This window comes from Schistocerca piceifrons, chromosome 9 (assembly GCF_021461385.2).
Source record: "Schistocerca piceifrons isolate TAMUIC-IGC-003096 chromosome 9, iqSchPice1.1, whole genome shotgun sequence".
Taxonomy (NCBI): Eukaryota; Metazoa; Arthropoda; class Insecta; order Orthoptera; family Acrididae; genus Schistocerca; species Schistocerca piceifrons.
The window spans coordinates 204,056,953-204,075,326 of record NC_060146.1 but is presented as its reverse complement, the minus strand read 5'-3'; the positions used below and the strand labels follow the sequence as shown (position 1 = coordinate 204,075,326).

Below are 18,374 nucleotides of genomic sequence, written 5' to 3'. Positions count from 1 at the left end.
CCACCTTGATTATTCTGCAGCTACTACTACTGCTGAAACTTGTGTTACTAACACCAATACAAACACTTATTCCAAAACTTCCAGTACTATTATCATATCAATGATATTGCTATAATGTAAATGGATGATTAAGAAATCTACTTACCAAGCGGTAACAGGAGAAAACACACACACACACACACACACACACACACACACACACACATTAGTGGATCCTTCTTCCATCAAAAGAATTAGAGGGGAAGGAAGAGGAGTGAAGGAAAAGGACTGGAGAGATTTGACCTGTTGCTTCAGTTAGAAGCTGGTGAGCCTCAAGCAGTTACAGGTGTAGACAGGGCACAACAAACTTTCAGCAGCAAATTGAAAAGTAAGAATGTAGGGAAATCAGTAAAGAGAAAGAAAGTGTTGTTGTTAGGTAGTTCCCATGGAAGAGGTGTTGGCCAACTCTTGCAGGATGAACTAGGATCAGAATACCAGGTCACCAATTTTTTTAAACCTAGTGCTGGTCTGGAGCAGGTGACAGAGGATTTAGGATCACTTTGCAAAGATTTCACTAAGGAAGACACCGTGGTTATAGTGGGTGGGGCAGGTAACAGTATTGACAGAGATCCTGGGTACAGCATAGAGTGTGACCTGGCGAAGATTGCATCAGCATCGAGGCATACCAGTGTTGAGTTTGTATCTGTTCTTGGGCGCCATGACCGACCTCATTTGAACTCTTCTGTCAAGAGAGTTAATTTGGAGCTGGAACGGCTGCTCATGTCGGGTGCGGGGTCACACATTGGTGTGGTTCATGTTGATTCTGTCAGTAGGTGGGATTATACTAGGCATGGCCTTCACCTCAACAGGAAGGGGAAGGGTAAATTGGCTGGGGAAATAGCAGGAAAGTTAAAGGGGGGAGGCACTGTCATGAGTGGTAAAATACCAGTGGTTATAGGATTCAGAAAAGACCCTTTTTTAGGGTAGGGAGGACAGAAAGAAAACAAATTTTAAGAGAGGTTAGAACTGAGACAAACCTTCAGTTTGAGAAAGAAATCAAAAAACATAATTCCAGCTTATTACATCAACATAAACAGCCATTGGTTAAGAATTTTCAACTGTCAGCAGATATTTTAACTCCATCCAATTTTAAGTCAGTCAATGTGAAATGTCAGCTATCTTTATTGCATCAAAATATTCGAGGACTGAGAAATAAAATTAATGAATTAACTATCTGCATAGATGAATTAGAGTCTTCAAACCCAGCTGACATAATCTGCCTCTCTGAACATCATGTGACCACTGGTATAGAACTTTTAAGTGTTACAGGGTTTAGGTTAGCATCTCACTATTGTAGATCAGAAATGGAGAAAGGAGGAGTTGCCACATTCATCAGGAACTGTCATAAATTTAAGAACATAGACATTCATAAATTTTGCCTAGAACAGCATATGGAAGCATGTGCAACAGAATTAGATTTTCACAAAAAATCTTTCATAATATTAAGTGTATATCGAGCACCTGCAGGTAACTTTAATCTGTTTGTAAACCACCTTGAAGCTGTACTGGCCCATTTAACAACCAAAAACAAAGAAATAGTGGTTGCTGGTGATTTCAATGTAGATTTCCTTAAAGACTCTCCCAATAAGAACCTATTTGAGTTAGTAACACTATCATTCAACTTAATTCCCACAGTAAAGTTCCCCACTAGGATAACCACTTGCTCACAAACAGCCATTGATAATATCTTTATAGAAAAGTCAAATGAACAAAATTATATTACAAAACCAATAGTCAATGGCCTCTCAGACCATGACATGCAGTTCCTTCTGTTAAATGTTAATACTGAACAGGATATAAAATCTGTTAAATCTGAGCTCAAGAGGGTAATCAGTAAGCCAAAAATTGATTATTTTAGGACACTCCTCAGAGACATTCACTGGACTGATGTTTACAGTGCTCATGGCATGAATGAAAAATATAACATTTTTGCTAATAAAGTGCTTACCTTATTTGAACACTGCTTTCCCCCAAAACTTACCAAGGTTAGAGCAAAGTCTACAAAGAAGCCATGGATTACTCGAGGAATAGGGGTATCTTGTAAAACAAAAAGAAAACTGTATCTGTCAATCCGAAACATTTCCAATGTTGATGCTATAGCACATTATAAGAAATACTGCAAAATATTAAAGACTGTAATACGGATGTCAAAGCAAATATATTACAAGGAAAAGATAGTCATATCAGATAACAAAATAAAGACAATATGGGATATAGTGAAGGAGGAGACCGGTAGAACCAGACATGAAGAGGAACAAATAGCATTAAGAGTAAATGATGCATTGGTGACAGATGTGTATAGTGTTGCAGAACTTTTTAACAAACATTTTATAACTGTTACTGAAAAGATGGGGTTGTCAGGTTCGGTAGATGCTGCTATGGATTACCTTAGACCAGACATTTCAAGTAACTTCCATAATATGAATTTGACCCTCACTACCCCAACAGAAATAATGTCCATCATAAAATCTTTAAAATCAAAAACATCTAGTGGGTATGATGAAATATCAACAAAGTTAATTAAAGAATGTGACTCTGAGCTAAGTAACATATTAAGCTATCTGTGTAACCAGTCGTTTATCAGTGGAATATTTCCCGAATGGCTGAAATATGCTGAAGTTAAGCCACTGTTTAAGAAGGGAGATAAAGAAATAGCATCAAATTTCCGTCCAATTTCACTGTTGCCAGCATTCTCAAAAATTTTCGAAAAAGTAATGTACAGTCGTCTTTATAACCATCTTATCTCAAATAACATACTGTCAAAGTCACAGTTTGGATTTCTAAAAGGTTCTGATATTGAGAAGGCTATCTACACTTACAGTGAAAATGTACTTAATTCATTAGACAAAAAATTGCAGGCAACTGGTATATTTTGTGATCTGTCAAAGGCATTTGACTGTGTAAATCACAATATCCTTTTAAGTAAACTAGAATATTATAGTGTAACAGGAAATGCTGCAAAATGGTTCAAATCTTATATCTCTGGCAGGAAACAAAGGGTGTTATTAGGAAAGAGACATGTATCAAGCTATCAGGCATCATCCAACTGGGAACTAATTACATGTGGGGTCCCACAAGGTTCCATTTTGGGGCCCTTACTTTTTCTTGTGTATATCAATGACCTTTCATCAGTAACATTACCAGATGCCAAGTTTGTTTTGTTTGCTGATGATACAAACATTGCAATAAATAGCAAATCAAGTGTAGTCTTAGAAAGATCAGCCAATAAAATATTTGTAGACATTAATCACTGGTTCCTAGCCAATTCTTTGTCACTAAACTTTGAAAAAACACACTACATGCAGTTCAGAACTTGTAAGGGGTGTCCCAAGAGTATATGTCTAACATATGATGACAAGAAGATAGAAGAAGTGGACGGTGTTAAATTCTTGGGATTACAGCTTGATAATAAATTCAACTGGGAGGAGCACACCACAGAACTGCTGAAGCGTCTTAACAAATCTCTGTTTGCAATGCGAATTTTGTCAGACATAGGGGATATAAAAATGAAAAAGCTGGCATACTATGCTTACTTTCATTCCATAATGTCATATGGGATTATTTTCTGGGGTAATTCATCAAGCCAAGCTAAAGTTTTCCGGGCACAAAAACGTGCAGTAAGAATTATATGTGGTGTGAACTCAAGAACATCCTGCAGAAGCCTGTTTAGGGAACTAGGGATACTAACTACAGCTTCCCAATATATTTATTCCTTAATGAAATTTGTCATTAAAAACATATCACTTTTTCAAACCAACAGCTCAATTCATGGAATCAATACTAGAAATAAGAATAATCTTCACAAGGATTTAAAGTCACTTAGTATTGTACAAAAAGGTGTGCATTATTCAGGAACACACATTTTCAATAACTTGCCAGCAGCCATAAAAAGCTTAACAACCAATGAAATTCAGTTTAAGAGAAGCCTAAAGGATTTATTGGTGGCCAACTCCTTCTACTCCATTGATGAATTTCTGAGGAAAACCAACTGATTTGTATATAAGTACAACATAACTTCTGCACAATTTCAGTGCAGTAATGTGTTCACTGAAAATTTGTGTGTGTGTGTGTGTGTGTGTGTGTGTGCGTGTGTGTGTGTGTGTGTGTGAGTGTGTGTAAGTATAATCTAACTTCTGCACCATTTCAGTGCAGTAATGTGTTCATTGTAAATAAGTATTACAGTAGTTGTATTACATGTTTCTTACCTTATAAATAAATATAAAACTTTTTTATTTTAAATTCAGTGCAATAGTATTTGTAAAATGACTCTTAGTGTTCATTAAAAAATGACGATCATTCCACTTGGGACCTGTGGAATGGTACATTAGCTTATTTGTTTTAGTTTAAATATTTGTCATGTATTGTTGTTTTTCTGACATGTTCCACATCCTGGAGGACCTCCTCACTACGGATCAATTGGAATGAAAGTAAATCTAATCTAATCTAATCTAATCTAATCTAATCTAATCTAAGAAAAGGGGTACAGTTCGGAAAAGTCACCAGAACCCTGGGTCAGGAGAGACTACTGGACGGAATAAGAAGGGAAGACGTTCACTACTAACGATTTTACATTTTGTCTTAAAATGTGTGTGGCATTTGTGCTCTTTAATGTGTTTTATTACTGTCCTTCCAAGTCTGCCATCGTAATCCTTGCCACAACCACATACCACTTCATAGACTCCCAAAGTGTGGAGGCAGTCAAGCACATCCACAGTATACCAAAGGAAGTGTTTTATCTTGTGCTAGTGGCAAAATGTATTCCTTATACCATTCTTCTGAAGGATTTTGCTAACACAGTTAGTTACTCTAGTAACAAACAGTAATTGTATGGAATGGGTGGGAAATTCCACTCATCTTGTTTGCTTGGTTGTTATGATTATTATTATTATTATTATTATTATTATTATTATTTGTGTATTGACTATGTTGGATCACATATGGTTTTTTGCTCCTCATTCTCTAGTTGTATCAGGATTACTTACTTCTTCATTGGAAGTGCCTATTTATGGAAAGGTCATAACCATTGCCCATCAGTATTTCCTTAGGAAACATAGCTCTGATTGCAAGCACTTTTGGGAATTATAGCTATCAGAAAATGACAGAGGTGGCAGAACAATAATAATAATAATAATAATAATAATAATAATAATTTGGATTTCTGCCTCTTTCGGTATCTCCTTTCAGTGTATATCCAGTTATGATGTTCCACAAATGGTACCTTGAAGAGTTTTGTTTTGCTACCTCCACTTCTTTGAAAAAGTGTGGGAAAATAGCTATCAGAAAAGACAGAGGTGGCAGAACAATAATAATAATAATAATAATAATAATTTGGATTTCTGCCTCTTTTGGTATCTCCTTTCAGTTTATATCCAGTTATGATGTTCCACAAATGGTACCTTGAAGAGTTTTGTTTTGCTAACTCCACTTCTTTGAAAAAGTGTGGGAAAATAGCCTTTCTTATGTGAATGCGAGACTGTCTTTCTGCAGTGTTTAGTGATACCGTGGACATCTGAAAAACATCCCAGCAGAGGGATTGGAATGTCGATCAGTGAAGTTTCAAGAGGAGTATGACACAGCTTAAAGACTCATAAGATTTTATTGTCTTACTCTAGACATGTTCATAATTTCTCACCCATATATAGCAGATAATTTCTGTGTACTTTTAACTTGTGATAAGCAGAATTTCAACCTCTTCCCAAGCAGGATTTTTACGAGTTCGCACTGCGGGGCCGTCTCTTCAGCGAATCACGGCGTGATGACAAAACTGTGTATGTGGTGCCCGCCTTCGAAGCTCCAGAGGCCATCCCTCCTCCGGCGGATAAGGCACAGCTACTGAAGCTGGCTGAGAAGGGCCTGCTGCGGCCATTCTACATAGAGCTCTGCCTCAAGTGCCAGGTTAGTGAGCACTGCTAAGATCAACCTGTGTTTGTTCTTTTGACACAGAAGGTGAGCCCTCATCTGTAGATACTCTAATTGTAGGTTTACTCATCTGCTAATTGTGTTCCTCAGCCGCCTTCCCTTCCCCACAGGTCATTCATCAACTGCAAGGTTTTTGAAGTGATTTTTAAGATAATTGTACACTATCATCTACAAGAGGGGTAGTAGAAGTGATTCATAAAACTACTGTCCAATATCCTTGACATCTGTTTGTTGTAGAATCTTAGAACATACTCTGAACTCAAATGTAAGGGGTATTGTGAACTGAATGACCTCTTCCGTGCCATCCAACATGGATTCCAAAAAACATCAAACATGTCGTAACCTATCCTGTTTACCTGCACGGATGTCATCATTAGCAGTGCCTCTGTCAAAAACTGACTGAAAAGTTGGTGGTGGTGAAAGTAAGCTATTGTCAGTAATGTAGGTCACACCAGTATTGAAATTTAGACACTTTAATTGCACTTTGATATTCTCTGAACTCATGTTTGTGGCTGGTTCGGGTCTCAAGTATACTTCAGTTTTGTACAGATAAACAAATAGTTACTGACTACATGCGGTGGATGTTCTACCTTATAGTTTGAATATAGTATCCTGAGATCAAAGTAATTAGTAATATCAGTTGTTCATGTATGGCAAATAAACATTCAACACAGCTGCTTAAAGTTCACTTAGTAATTCCCCTTCCTCTTGTACAGTATTATTAATATTAATTATAAGCGTGTAGCAATACTTTGTTCTCATCAATCTACACTGTCATTATAGGTCATTGTTAACGATTGATACAATTTTTGGCATCTTGTACAAGTTCGTATTAAAAGCAATCATTGTGAATTATCGAGTTATAAATGGTAGGATGTGAAACGCGTCACAAACACTGTATATTTTTTTGACTTAATGCAACCGCCTGATCAACTGCAGTACATTTTCCATATAGGTGGACATAGCAGTTACTCCATTACAGTCTCACCGCAGAATGATTGTTTTGTGGTAGGGATGGGCCTCATAAAGAATGGCATAGGAACAGACTTATTTTGAAGATTGCATAATTCTTTAAAATTTGGCTAGTTTGAATTTACTGGTTTTGATGGACTACAGGAACTAATAGAATTTTGGATTATAGAAAATGTTGATTGTTTAAATTTTGAAAAATACATGGGACTATTATCCTTACACAAATGTGAATCCCCTTGTTTATGTGAATGAATGCCATATTGCAACTTAGAGTGAATTACATGAAGTTACTAATTAGTGACTTAATCAATCAGTGCGGCATGCCATTTTGTACAAACTGTGGCCAGAAAACAAGTGGACCACCCTGTTGCTGAACATGCTGCCAAACATGATATCCTTCATTTCTTCTTCTTCTTCTTCTTCTTCTTCTTGCGTTACGGCCTCTGTAGGACCACGGGTAGCCCCTTTGTGGATTGCATTTTCCTCTTCTTCTCCCAGAACCTCTTCATTCTTTCTCTTCTCCTCTCCCATTCTTCTTCTGAGATCTTCAGTTTCCGTTTCTCCTGGCGGCTCCACTGGTGACATTCTAATCTTTTCCTGTATTCTTCTCTGTCATTGATCTCCGGCATATTTGTCGGTGTATATTTGTTCCTCCAATTTTCCTTTCCTTTGACCATGGTCCCCAATTCCAACCAGTCCTTCCAAAGTTCAACAATGCACTTGGTTCCTGTCTTTCCCCTTGTCCTCCCTGTAGTTTCCCACACTCTCGTCGTCATTCTGTCCATACTCATCCTAACTACATGCCCAGCTAACCTTGCCCTTTTCAGTCTGATTTCCCCGGATATTGTTCTCATGTTCCAGTACAATTCTTCCCTAGGTCTTCGCATCCACCTCTTTTGGGACCTAGTATTTTTCTCAGTATTTTCCTCTCTTCTTTCTCTAGTTGCTCTGCCCCATTTCTTCCTAATGTCATCGTCTCGGCAGCATATACTACTGCATTCATCACTGTTGCCTTGTAGTGGCTTATCTTTGCCTCTGTGGATATATTCTTTTTATTGTATACCTCTCTCATCATGCAGAAGGCTGACCTCATCTTCTTTATCCTCTCTGTTATTCCCTCCTTGCTCCTGTTCCTTCCTGTTATAAATTCTCCCAGGTATTTAAATTTGTCCACCATTTGCACAGTGCCTTCCGGTGTTTCCCAGTTGGCAGTGGTGTTTAATGTCTTTGTCTTGTTATAGGCGATCCTCAGTTCCACCTTTCTGGCTACCTTCCTTAAGTTGTCGAGTTGTGTCTTTGCGTCTTCTTCCGTCTCACTTACTATTGCTATGTCATCTGCAAAGACTAGGCAGTCCACTTGAGCCCTGTTGTCCTTTTTGTCACCCACATGGGTCTTTGGTATTCCCATTTCCTCGTTTATTGCTCTCCACTGCCTGATCACTTCATCCAGTGCTATATTGAACAACAATGGTGACAATCCACCTCCCTGTTTAACACCAGTCTTGATCTCAAAATCTTCTGACAGTGCTCCTCTGAATCTCACTCTTGCTTTTGTGTCTGTCAGAATTTCTTTTATGAGTTCTTGTGTAGTTCCATCAAGTCCTCTGTTCTTCAGGATCCTAACAAGAGTCTGTCTGTTGATGGAGTCATATGCCTTTGTGAAGTCCACGAAGGTTATTACTGCCTTTTTGTTTTTTAAGGCCCTATGTTCTATCAGTTGCTTCAGGATAAATATCTGTTCTACACAACCTCTTCCCATCCTGAATCCCGCTTGGTAGTCGCCAACTGTACTTTCTACCTGTTCTACTCTCTTGAGCAATAGTTTTGACAGCACCTTGTATCCAACCTCTAGTAGCGATATTCCTCTGTAGTTGTTTGCATCTCTCTTGTCCCCCTTCTTGTGTATTGGTACTACAATTGCATTCTTCCATTCTTATGGCAACTTCTTTGTTCTCCAGATCTGATGAATTATGTTGGTCATGTTGTCTACTGCTTTGTTGCCTCCCCACTTTATCATCTCAGCTGCTATACCATCTTCTCTAGTTGCCTTATTATTCTTCAGATGGCTTATGGCATGTGCGACTTCATCCCTGGTTGGAGGGCGTGGCTCTCTCTCTTCTGTGTCAGTCCCCAGTTCCAGCTCTTCTTCGGGTGGTTCACAGTTCAGCAGGTCGTGAAAGTGCTCTGCAAAAATCTGACAGTTCTCCTTCGCACTGACAGCCAGCTCCCCTTTCTTATCTCTTATAAACAGTTCTCTACCCCTGTATCCAATCAGGCTCTTTTTGAATTTCCCGAAAAAGTGTCTGCTGTTGTTTTTCCTGAAGTTGGTCTCAATCTCGTCCAGTTCCTGCTTCATCTTCTGTCTTCTGGTCCATCGTATTGTTCGGGCTGTTTCCTTTCTTGCTCCTAAGAAAATTTCCCATTTTCCGGGTCCTTCTTGCTGCTCCAGTCTCTCCAGGCTTTCCTGCAAGTCTCTACCGCTTCCTCACATTCCTTGTTCCACCACCAGTGCTTCCGTTTCTTTTCTTCCTTTCCCCATAGTTCAGCCTGTTTCGCCATATTTCGCTTCATGTCGTCCCATTCATCGAATGATTCAATTCCTTCCTCATATCTGGATCGATTGTGTCTTAATTTGTCTCTGTCTACCTTTATGTTTTCAGTTTTTCTGTTTGTCTGTGGCAGTCAGTCCCTGTTTGGAATCCAGAGGCACTTAACTTCTGTAAGATAGTGATCCGATTCTATTCTTTTGTTCTTCCTTACCTGTGTGTTCATGATCTCCTTCATTTCAATGACTGCTTCACAGCCTGTGCCATATGGATCTTTCCCACCAACACCAGATTTTCTGACTTGTGCAGTTGGCAACACACCCAGTCTTCTTCTTTATTTATTTTATTTCTCTCCTTTTTTGTTACATATCCCCCCCCCCCCTCGCCCGCCCCATCCCCACCTCTCCCTCCTGCCGCCCAACCTGCAGCATTTCACTGTCTGCCACCCCCACCATACTATCCCTCCCCTGCCCCGCCCCAGCCTCCTCCTTTCTCCCACCCAGTCACCACTCCCATCATGCACTGATGCTGCTGCTCACAGTGTGGTTCCAGTTGCCTGCAGTCATGTGTGTGAGTTGCTTTTGCGTGAGTGTGTGTGTGTGTGTGTGTGTGTGTGTGTGCGTGCATATGTGGTCTATTGTTGACAAAGGCCATTGGTCAAAAGATTTAAGTGTGAAAATCTTTTTAATATGCCTATCTGCGACTCAGCATCTCCTCTATATGGTGAGTAGCAACTCTCCTTCTCATAATACAGGTAAATATTCGGTAGATAAAATAACCACTCATTTGGATCCCTGGGCAGGGACTACCCAGAATTATGTTGTCATCAAGAGAAACGAAACTGGTATTCTACAGGTTGGAGTGTGGAATGTTAGATCCCTTAATCATGTAAGTAGGTTAGAAAGTAGAACAGTTATCAATCTGAAGATTGTTTTGAATGCCACAGTGCTTTACTAGGCATGATCTGTTGGAGCTGGTATACCATTGTCTTCCTCTGACATTTATCCAGCCACTTATAAGGTGACCCATGGTTTCTGAACCACAGTGCATCTCAGAATTTTACATCAACAAACATTGCCGGAGGTGAAAGAAGTGATAAGTGGCAGACAGAAATACTAGGGTTTTTCTGAGGTCTAACCTGAGACCTTCAGATTTGTAGTTGGAAGCTTCACTGCTGAGTCACTGAGAATCTAAACAGTGAAAGGTGTAGGTTGAAGTTAGATATTGTGGGAATAAGAGTGGCATATAGTAGAAAGAACAGAACTTTTGGTCAGGTCAGTATGGAGTTAACAACATAAAATCAAATAGGGGTAATGCAAAAAAATGCCTCATATTGAATAAGAAAACAGGAGAACATCAGTAGCTACTATGAAAAGCATAATGATCACACTATAATAGCCAATATAGGCACAAAGCCAACACCCACCAAAGTAGTAAAAATTTATGCTACTAGCTACACACATGATAAAGACATTAAAAGAATGTCTGGTGAGATAAAATTATTCAAATAGTTAATAGAGGTTAAAATGTAATTGTGATGGAGGTCTGGAATTCAGTAGTAGGAAAAGGACAAGAAGGAATAAATGGGTGAACATGAACTAGGGGAGAAAAAATGGAGGGGGAAACTGCCTGGTAGAATTTTGCACTAAGCACAGTTCAATCAGTTATAATAATTGGTTCAAAAATCATGGAAGAAAGGACAGGGAAACACTGGAAGATTTTAGTCAGACTGTATGATGGTAAGACAGAAATTTCAAAACCAGAAATTAAACTGCAGAATATTTCCAGGAGCAGATGTGGACCTTAACTTATTGATTATGAACTGCAGACTAAAATTGAAGAATCTGCAGAAAGACAGAAATTTAAGGAGCGGGGATGTGGGTAAGATGAATGAAGCGGAGGTTGTTGAGGATGTCAGAGGGAGTATTAGACCACAGTTGACTGAAACAAATGTGAGGAACATAAGACAAATGGGTAGCAGTGAAAGATGAAATACACTCCTGGAAATAGAAAAAAGAACACATTGACACCGGTGTGTCAGACCCACCATACTTGCTCCGGACACTGCGAGAGGGCTGTACAAGCAATGATCACACGCACGGCACAGCGGACACACCAGGAACCGCGGTGTTGGCCATCGAATGGCGCTAGCTGCGCAGCATTTGTGCACCGCCGCCGTCAGTGTCAGCCAGTTTGCCGTGGCATACGGAGCTCCATCGCAGTCTTTAACACTGGTAGCATGCCGCGACAGCGTGGACGTGAACCGTATGTGCAGCTGACGGACTTTGAGCGAGGGCGTATAGTGGGCATGCGGGAGGCCGGGTGGACGTACCGCCGAATTGCTCAACACGTGGGGCGTGAGGTCTCCACAGTACATCGATGTTGTCGTCAGTGGTCGGCGGAAGGTGCATGTGCCCGTCGACCTGGGACCAGACCGCAGCGACGCACGGATGCACGCCAAGACCGTAGGATCCTATGCAGTGCCGTAGGGGACCGCACCGCCACTTCCCAGCAAATTAGGGACACTGTTGCTCCTAGGGTATCGGCGAGGACCATTCGCAACCGTCTCCATGAAGCTGGGCTACGGTCCCGCACACCGTTAGGCCGTCTTCCGCTCACGCCCCAACATCGTGCAGCCCGCCTCCAGTGGTTCGCGACAGGCGTGAATGGAGGGACGAATGGAGACGTGTCGTCTTCAGCGATGAGAGTCGCTTCTGCCTTGGTGCCAATGATGGTCGTATGCGTGTTTGGCGCCGTGCAGGTGAGCGCCACAATCAGGACTGCATACGACCGAGGCACACAGGGCCAACACCCGGCATCATGGTGTGGGGAGCGATCTCCTACACTGGCCGTACACCACTGGTGATCGTCGAGGGGACACTGAATAGTGCAAGGTACATCCAAACCGTCATCGAACCCATCGTTCTACCATTCCTAGACCGGCAACGGAACTTGCTGTTCCAACAGGACAATGCACATCCGCATGTATCCCGTGCCACCCAACGTGCTCTAGAAGGTGTAAGTCAACTACCCTGGCCAGCAAGATCTCCGGATCTGTCCCCCATTGAGCATGTTTGGGACTGGATGAAGCGTCGTCTCACGCGGTCTGCACGTCCAGCACGAACGCTGGTCCAACTGAGGCGCCAGGTGGAAATGGCATGGCAAGCCGTTCCACAGGACTACATCCAGCATCTCTACGATCGTCTCCATGGGAGAATAACAGCCTGCATTGCTGCGAAAAGTGGATATACACTGTACTAGTGCCGACATTGTGCATGCTCTGTTGCCTGTGTCTATGTGCCTGTGGTTCTGTCAGTGTGATCATGTGATGTATCTGACCCCAGGAATGTGTCAATAAAGTTTCCCCTTCCTGGGACAATGAATTCACGGTGTTCTTATTTCAATTTCCAGGAGTGTAGTTGAGGCAGAGAGATTTAAATAGGCAGATAATTTGTGACAGATTGGATGTAATCGACAAAAGGAGAAAATTTGAAAATATAGCAAATGAAGCTAGCAAAATGGAATACTGTCATCTAAAAAATGAGATTGATGGGAACTGCAGACTGGTGAAGCAGAACAGCTAGATGATGCATGCGGGGTTGTAGAAGCTTGCAGGACTATGGGAAAGTTACCTATGGAAACTGAAAGGTATCCCTGGAAAAAAAGAGAAGCTCCCGTATGAATATTTATCAGCTCAGGTGAAAACCCACACTAAGCAAAGAAGGAAAAGCTGAAAGAAATGCATAAAGGTTTTGTAGAAGGGAAAGACACTTGAAAGACAGCATTATAGAAAAACAAGAGGAAACAAATTAAGATGAGGTAGGAGATATGATATTGTGAGACGAATTTGATAGAGTCTTGAAAGACCTAAATCAAAACAAGTGTCTTATAATAGACAACATTCCACCATAATTTTTGGAATCTTCATGAGAGCCAGCTACGAAAGAAATATTCCACCCTGTACGTAACATATATCAGGCACATGAAGTACCCTCAAACTTCAAGAAGGATGCGATAATTCCTATTCTACTCAAAAGAAGGAATATGTTAATAGGTATGACTTTTACAATGCAATAATTGCTACTCTACTCCAAAGAAGGAATATGTTAACGGATATGAATATTACCAAACTATCATATTAATAATTCTGTTTTCAAAACACTGGCACAGATGATTTACAGAAGTGTGAAATGACTGATAGAAGCTGACCTTTGGGAAAATCTGTTTGGATTTCAGAGAAATGTAGGAACATGCGAGGCCATGCTGACCCTACCCCTTTCCTGAGACAGAGAGAAGCAAATTGATGTTTATAGCATTTATAGATATAGAGAAAGTTGTGACAATGTTGACTATAATTCAGTCTTCAAAAGTCTGAAGGTATCAAGAATAAAATACAGGGAGCAAAAAGTTATCTGTAACTTGTACCAAGCGAGATGATGCAGTGGTTAACTCTCTGGACTCACATTTGGGAGGAAGACAAATTAAGATTTTCTTCATTATTGTTTTTTACAGTCACAGACGTCACTAGTGGTGATGTGCTCTGGGGACCCCCTCCGCACTCTGTGCAGTGTTGGTAAGTCTGCGTGTCACCTGTTGTGACGTAGGGGTGTCTGCTGACAAACTGTAACCGCCGCAGGCACCGGAGGAGTAACTTTAACTAGTAATAAAAATACAAAACAAATATTTGAAGTAATACCCAATATAATATGCACATAGATGATGTCTCCATGATCTAACTATCTTAGAAATTATATTATATTAAAGTTAGTTGTAGACTTGATTGCTCATTTATAGACAACAAGGGTACTGAAAAATTTCACACCTCTAATGCTTATGGGAAAAAATTCCAAATTTAATTCAGCTAAATTCTGTACCTTTACACATAATAGAATTCAGGGCTCCTGATATATCACCAGCTTGCATGCAAGTTGTGTTTCCAGTGTATTGTGAACAGAGTTGAAATGGGGGTGTAAGTGCTACAAACACACAAAAATGAAAATCGCTAAAAAACATTGAAACTCTGTGTATTTTTAACATGGAAGGTGCCTAATTTGAATCTCATTCTGAACAGGATTATCCGTGTTTTAATTAATTGATATTAATCATGACATCTTCTTTTGGATGAAACAGATTACCTGTATTGAGGTATTTTGATCTTGTACTTGAAATGTGATAGTTCAGTTGCTCCAAAATTCTTTTCAGAGCAACAGTCAAAAAGTAAGTTACACAGTGTTCTTGTATCGGGCTTTATGGGACTGGCTCATGGAAGCTATTCCCCACAGAACCTATTGTGTCACTGCAAATAAGTGTTAGGAATGTTGGGGATAATTTCTAAAAGGGAAACCACATATGAAAACTAGAATCACACGAACAACCTGATAAAATGAAAATAAGTAAAAAATTGATGCGAGAAGATACTGATAATTTCAAGTAGTTCTATGCTGTAGCTGAAAGTGTGTCTTATGCTACATCAGAAGCTACTTTTAGTATGTGAAAATTTTGATAATGATGAACAAAGAGCCTTCCTTCATAAGCAGTAGATTTGGTACATATCAACTGCTCAACCATCTCTGGTTTACAAAAAGAGTGGAGAATTTAGTAGAATTATATAACATGAAGTAACTGCTGTGCATGTATCACCAACAAAACAAACTCTGTTGAATGACCAACTTTTTTTTTCTCCATCTTGCTGATAGGCGTAAATTGGTTGTAGAAACAGTTCTACAATGTTGCAGCTTAGCAAGGTTTTATTCATAATGGTGGTGCTTTTGATCCAAGACTAAAATATTTCTGAAATATAGTGAATGATATGTCCACAGCCAGCGTCTGGATAGTTTTACTAGCAACAACAACAACAACTACTACTACTACTACTACTACTACTACTATAATAATAATAATATTTAGATGCTGATAATTATGGTAATTTACATTATTAGATATCATTATTGTATATACATTTATGTTACTGAAATCATACCACAAATACAAGGTGAAGCCTAACTAAACCAACAAAATTTCAGAAGTTTTTCAGCGATATTTTCAGAGTATTTTGGTTAAGGAACCTGTGGTCTCCAATGGTTCATTGTGAAGGACTTACTTTTTGCTTGATTTCTCACCACCTTTATCTTTGTATCTGTACTGCACTGAAAATGTGTACAAAAGTGGAAATGTCGACAGTAGTGCTATGTGTCTCACTTGGAAACATTTGTCAGTGTATTTCTGCTTCATTTTCTCAGTGTAGTGTGAAACAGTAGAATATCATCATTGTAATAAAGGTGGTCAGACTTGCTCATTTTTGTGTTAGCGAATCTTCTTTCATGGTTCCTCTTTCTATTTCCTGCCATCCTTATGAAGTCCAAGGGTATATATATATTCTTTAATCACTTAACATATTTTAATCACTTAGCATAAAGTTCTAAGCTATCTCGTATGTATTATTTTGACAGAAACTTAAAACATTGAGTATACTCTGACAATATAAGAACAGACTTTTGAGATTGGGGGAGGGGGGGAATTATATTCATTTCAGAACTCACCACTGATAGTTAAGTTTTGGTTGCTAGAGAGCATCTGGTCCTAAATTTGTAGCCTGCTTTTCTGTTTTGGTTGCCATTGCATATGTGCAGTTTGTCTTTGTCATGTATTGTTATTTACACATCCAAAAATGAATAGCTATATTTATCCTGTGTTTGACATTGAATTTAGTGGTTCAGAAAGCCAAGAAAAATGTGATACATTGCTTCATCAGAGGCTGAAAGTGATGAAAGTTCTCCAGTTGACTGACAAGTACTCACTCCCCAGTGGTATGAAATAAATACATTTACTGTGATTCCCCCAGCTGCTCCAAGATTTCCGTTCACAGAATACCATTGTGCAATACGTGGTTCATCTTCATATTTACGCTACTTTAGTCGCAGTCCATTGTACAAGTACAATTGGGGTTTAATTATTGGTGTTCTTCAAAAATTTGTAATTGATTGCTTTTAGCTTTAAAAGCTATCTTTATGTGCCTATATGTAATGTCATTCCATTATAGGGTGCTTTTCATTAACACAGAGTCCTGTTTTATGAACATAATTTGTAAAAAAATTCAGTATGTTCAGGGGTTAAAGTACTGACTTAGGTTAAATCAATATATTGTTTCTCAAAGGCTGCCTGTACAGATATTGTTGAAAACAGCCAAAATCCATTAATCCTGACTCCATTTCCAATTCTGACGTCCCCAATAGCCTGATAAAATGTAATGCACAGTGTAAACTAAAAATTTAAATTTGTTCTTTATCCAGACAAAATTTTATTTGAAATGAAATTTTATGTTTCTCTTTGCTGGAGCAGTCCCAAGTTTGTCTAGAGCAGTATATCATTTAATGGTATGTATTGTTGGGTGAAGCAAAACACAGATAATAAATAGTACTGCAGCAGCCACTTAGTGGGGGTGCTTGATGAGAGTACCAAACCTACCTACACATTGTGTACCAGCACGTTGCTGCTCCTACCCCACCCTGTGTCCCAATTAATGTCCCTACAATTCACCCCATGTGACATCTGGGAAAGTTTTTTCCAATAGTTCAGTTCAGTTCAGTTCATAATTGCCCTTTTTTCTAAGTTGTCTACCATCAAAACAAAATTTTTCTTGCTAAACATCAGTGTTTAACAAATGTATCACTGACATTTAGCAAATCATGTACAGTGTAATCTCGTTTATGCAGTCTAGGTGAGGCTGTTGTCACACAGTTACAGATGAATCAGAAGAATCAATAAATTCAGAAAAAATGTAGAGTGACAGTGCTTAAATGCCACACAGATTAAATTTGTTTTCACATGGGCAAACAAATTGTACATTATTTTTCAGGGAAAATTTGATGAGATACTGGAAAAAAACACGGTCAGTTTTATAAAGGTGATATAAATCTCATTCATATGTTGTTTATGTGCAGCACAATCACACAGGCATTTCATAATTCAGCCAAAGTTCATAGTTCAAGCAAAAACCCTTGGTGTTCCAAACAAGTCGTTATTTTTTCCGGCTGTTTTGTTGCTTCTCTGTGTGTTGTTGTATCATCATAATGAGCACCGCTTCCTCCGACAATATGTCTTCACTATTACTGTCTGTAGGTGAACAAATGGCAGTAACTTCATCACCAGGAATCATCATTTTGAGTTAAAAGTCTTTAATTTCCTTCTGTTTATTCTTCCAGTCTGTCACTATTGAAGTTCCAACACAAAATTCAGTAACAATTTTTCTCAACAATTCTCCTTTCCATTCTGTGCATTTCATCTGTCTTTTTGTCCTTAGACACTGCCATCTTCTTTCTGTTTGATTTGAGTTTACACCCACATCAAACAGAAGCATTACAGAGTGCTGTGTAATTCTATATTTTTGAGCTTGTTAACTGACACTATGCCAGTATCTGTTTATGGAGGTTGCCTGAATTTACGAGGGTCACTCCAAAAGAAATGCACACTATTTTTTTTTTTAAATCCATCTTTTATTCTACATGTTTGAAAGTTTTACAGTGTGTAGATATATCCTGTAGGAACAACATTTTCATTTCTTCACATAATTTCCATCCCTCTCAACTGCCTCATGCCACCTTGGAACCAGCGCCTGTATACCTGCACGGTAAAATTCTGGACCAACCTGTTGGAGCCACTGTTTGGCAGCATGCACAAGGGAGTCATCATCTTCAAACCTTGTTCCACAAAGAGAGTCTTTCAAATTCCCAAAGAGATGATAGTCACATGGAGCCAGGTCAGGACTGTAAGGCGCGTGTTTCAGTGTTGTCCATCCGAGTTTTGTGATCACTTCCATGGTTTTTTGACTGACATGTGGTCGTGTGTTGTCGTGCATAGCAGAATGTCCTGCTTTTGCCGATGTAGTCGAACACGACTCAG

The 18,374-nt window shown here is 39.4% G+C and overlaps 1 protein-coding gene across 1 annotated transcript in view; it reads left to right on the top strand.

Annotated features, from left to right (window-relative positions):
- Positions 1-18,374, top strand: part of LOC124717343 (beta-1,4-glucuronyltransferase 1-like) — an 88,283-nt gene that overhangs the window by 48,717 nt on the left and 21,192 nt on the right. Inside the window, exon 7 of the mRNA XM_047244173.1 lies at positions 5,743-5,934. Within this exon, the coding sequence (XP_047100129.1) occupies positions 5,743-5,934 (192 nt within the window). The remainder of the gene's footprint in view (positions 1-5,742; positions 5,935-18,374) is intronic.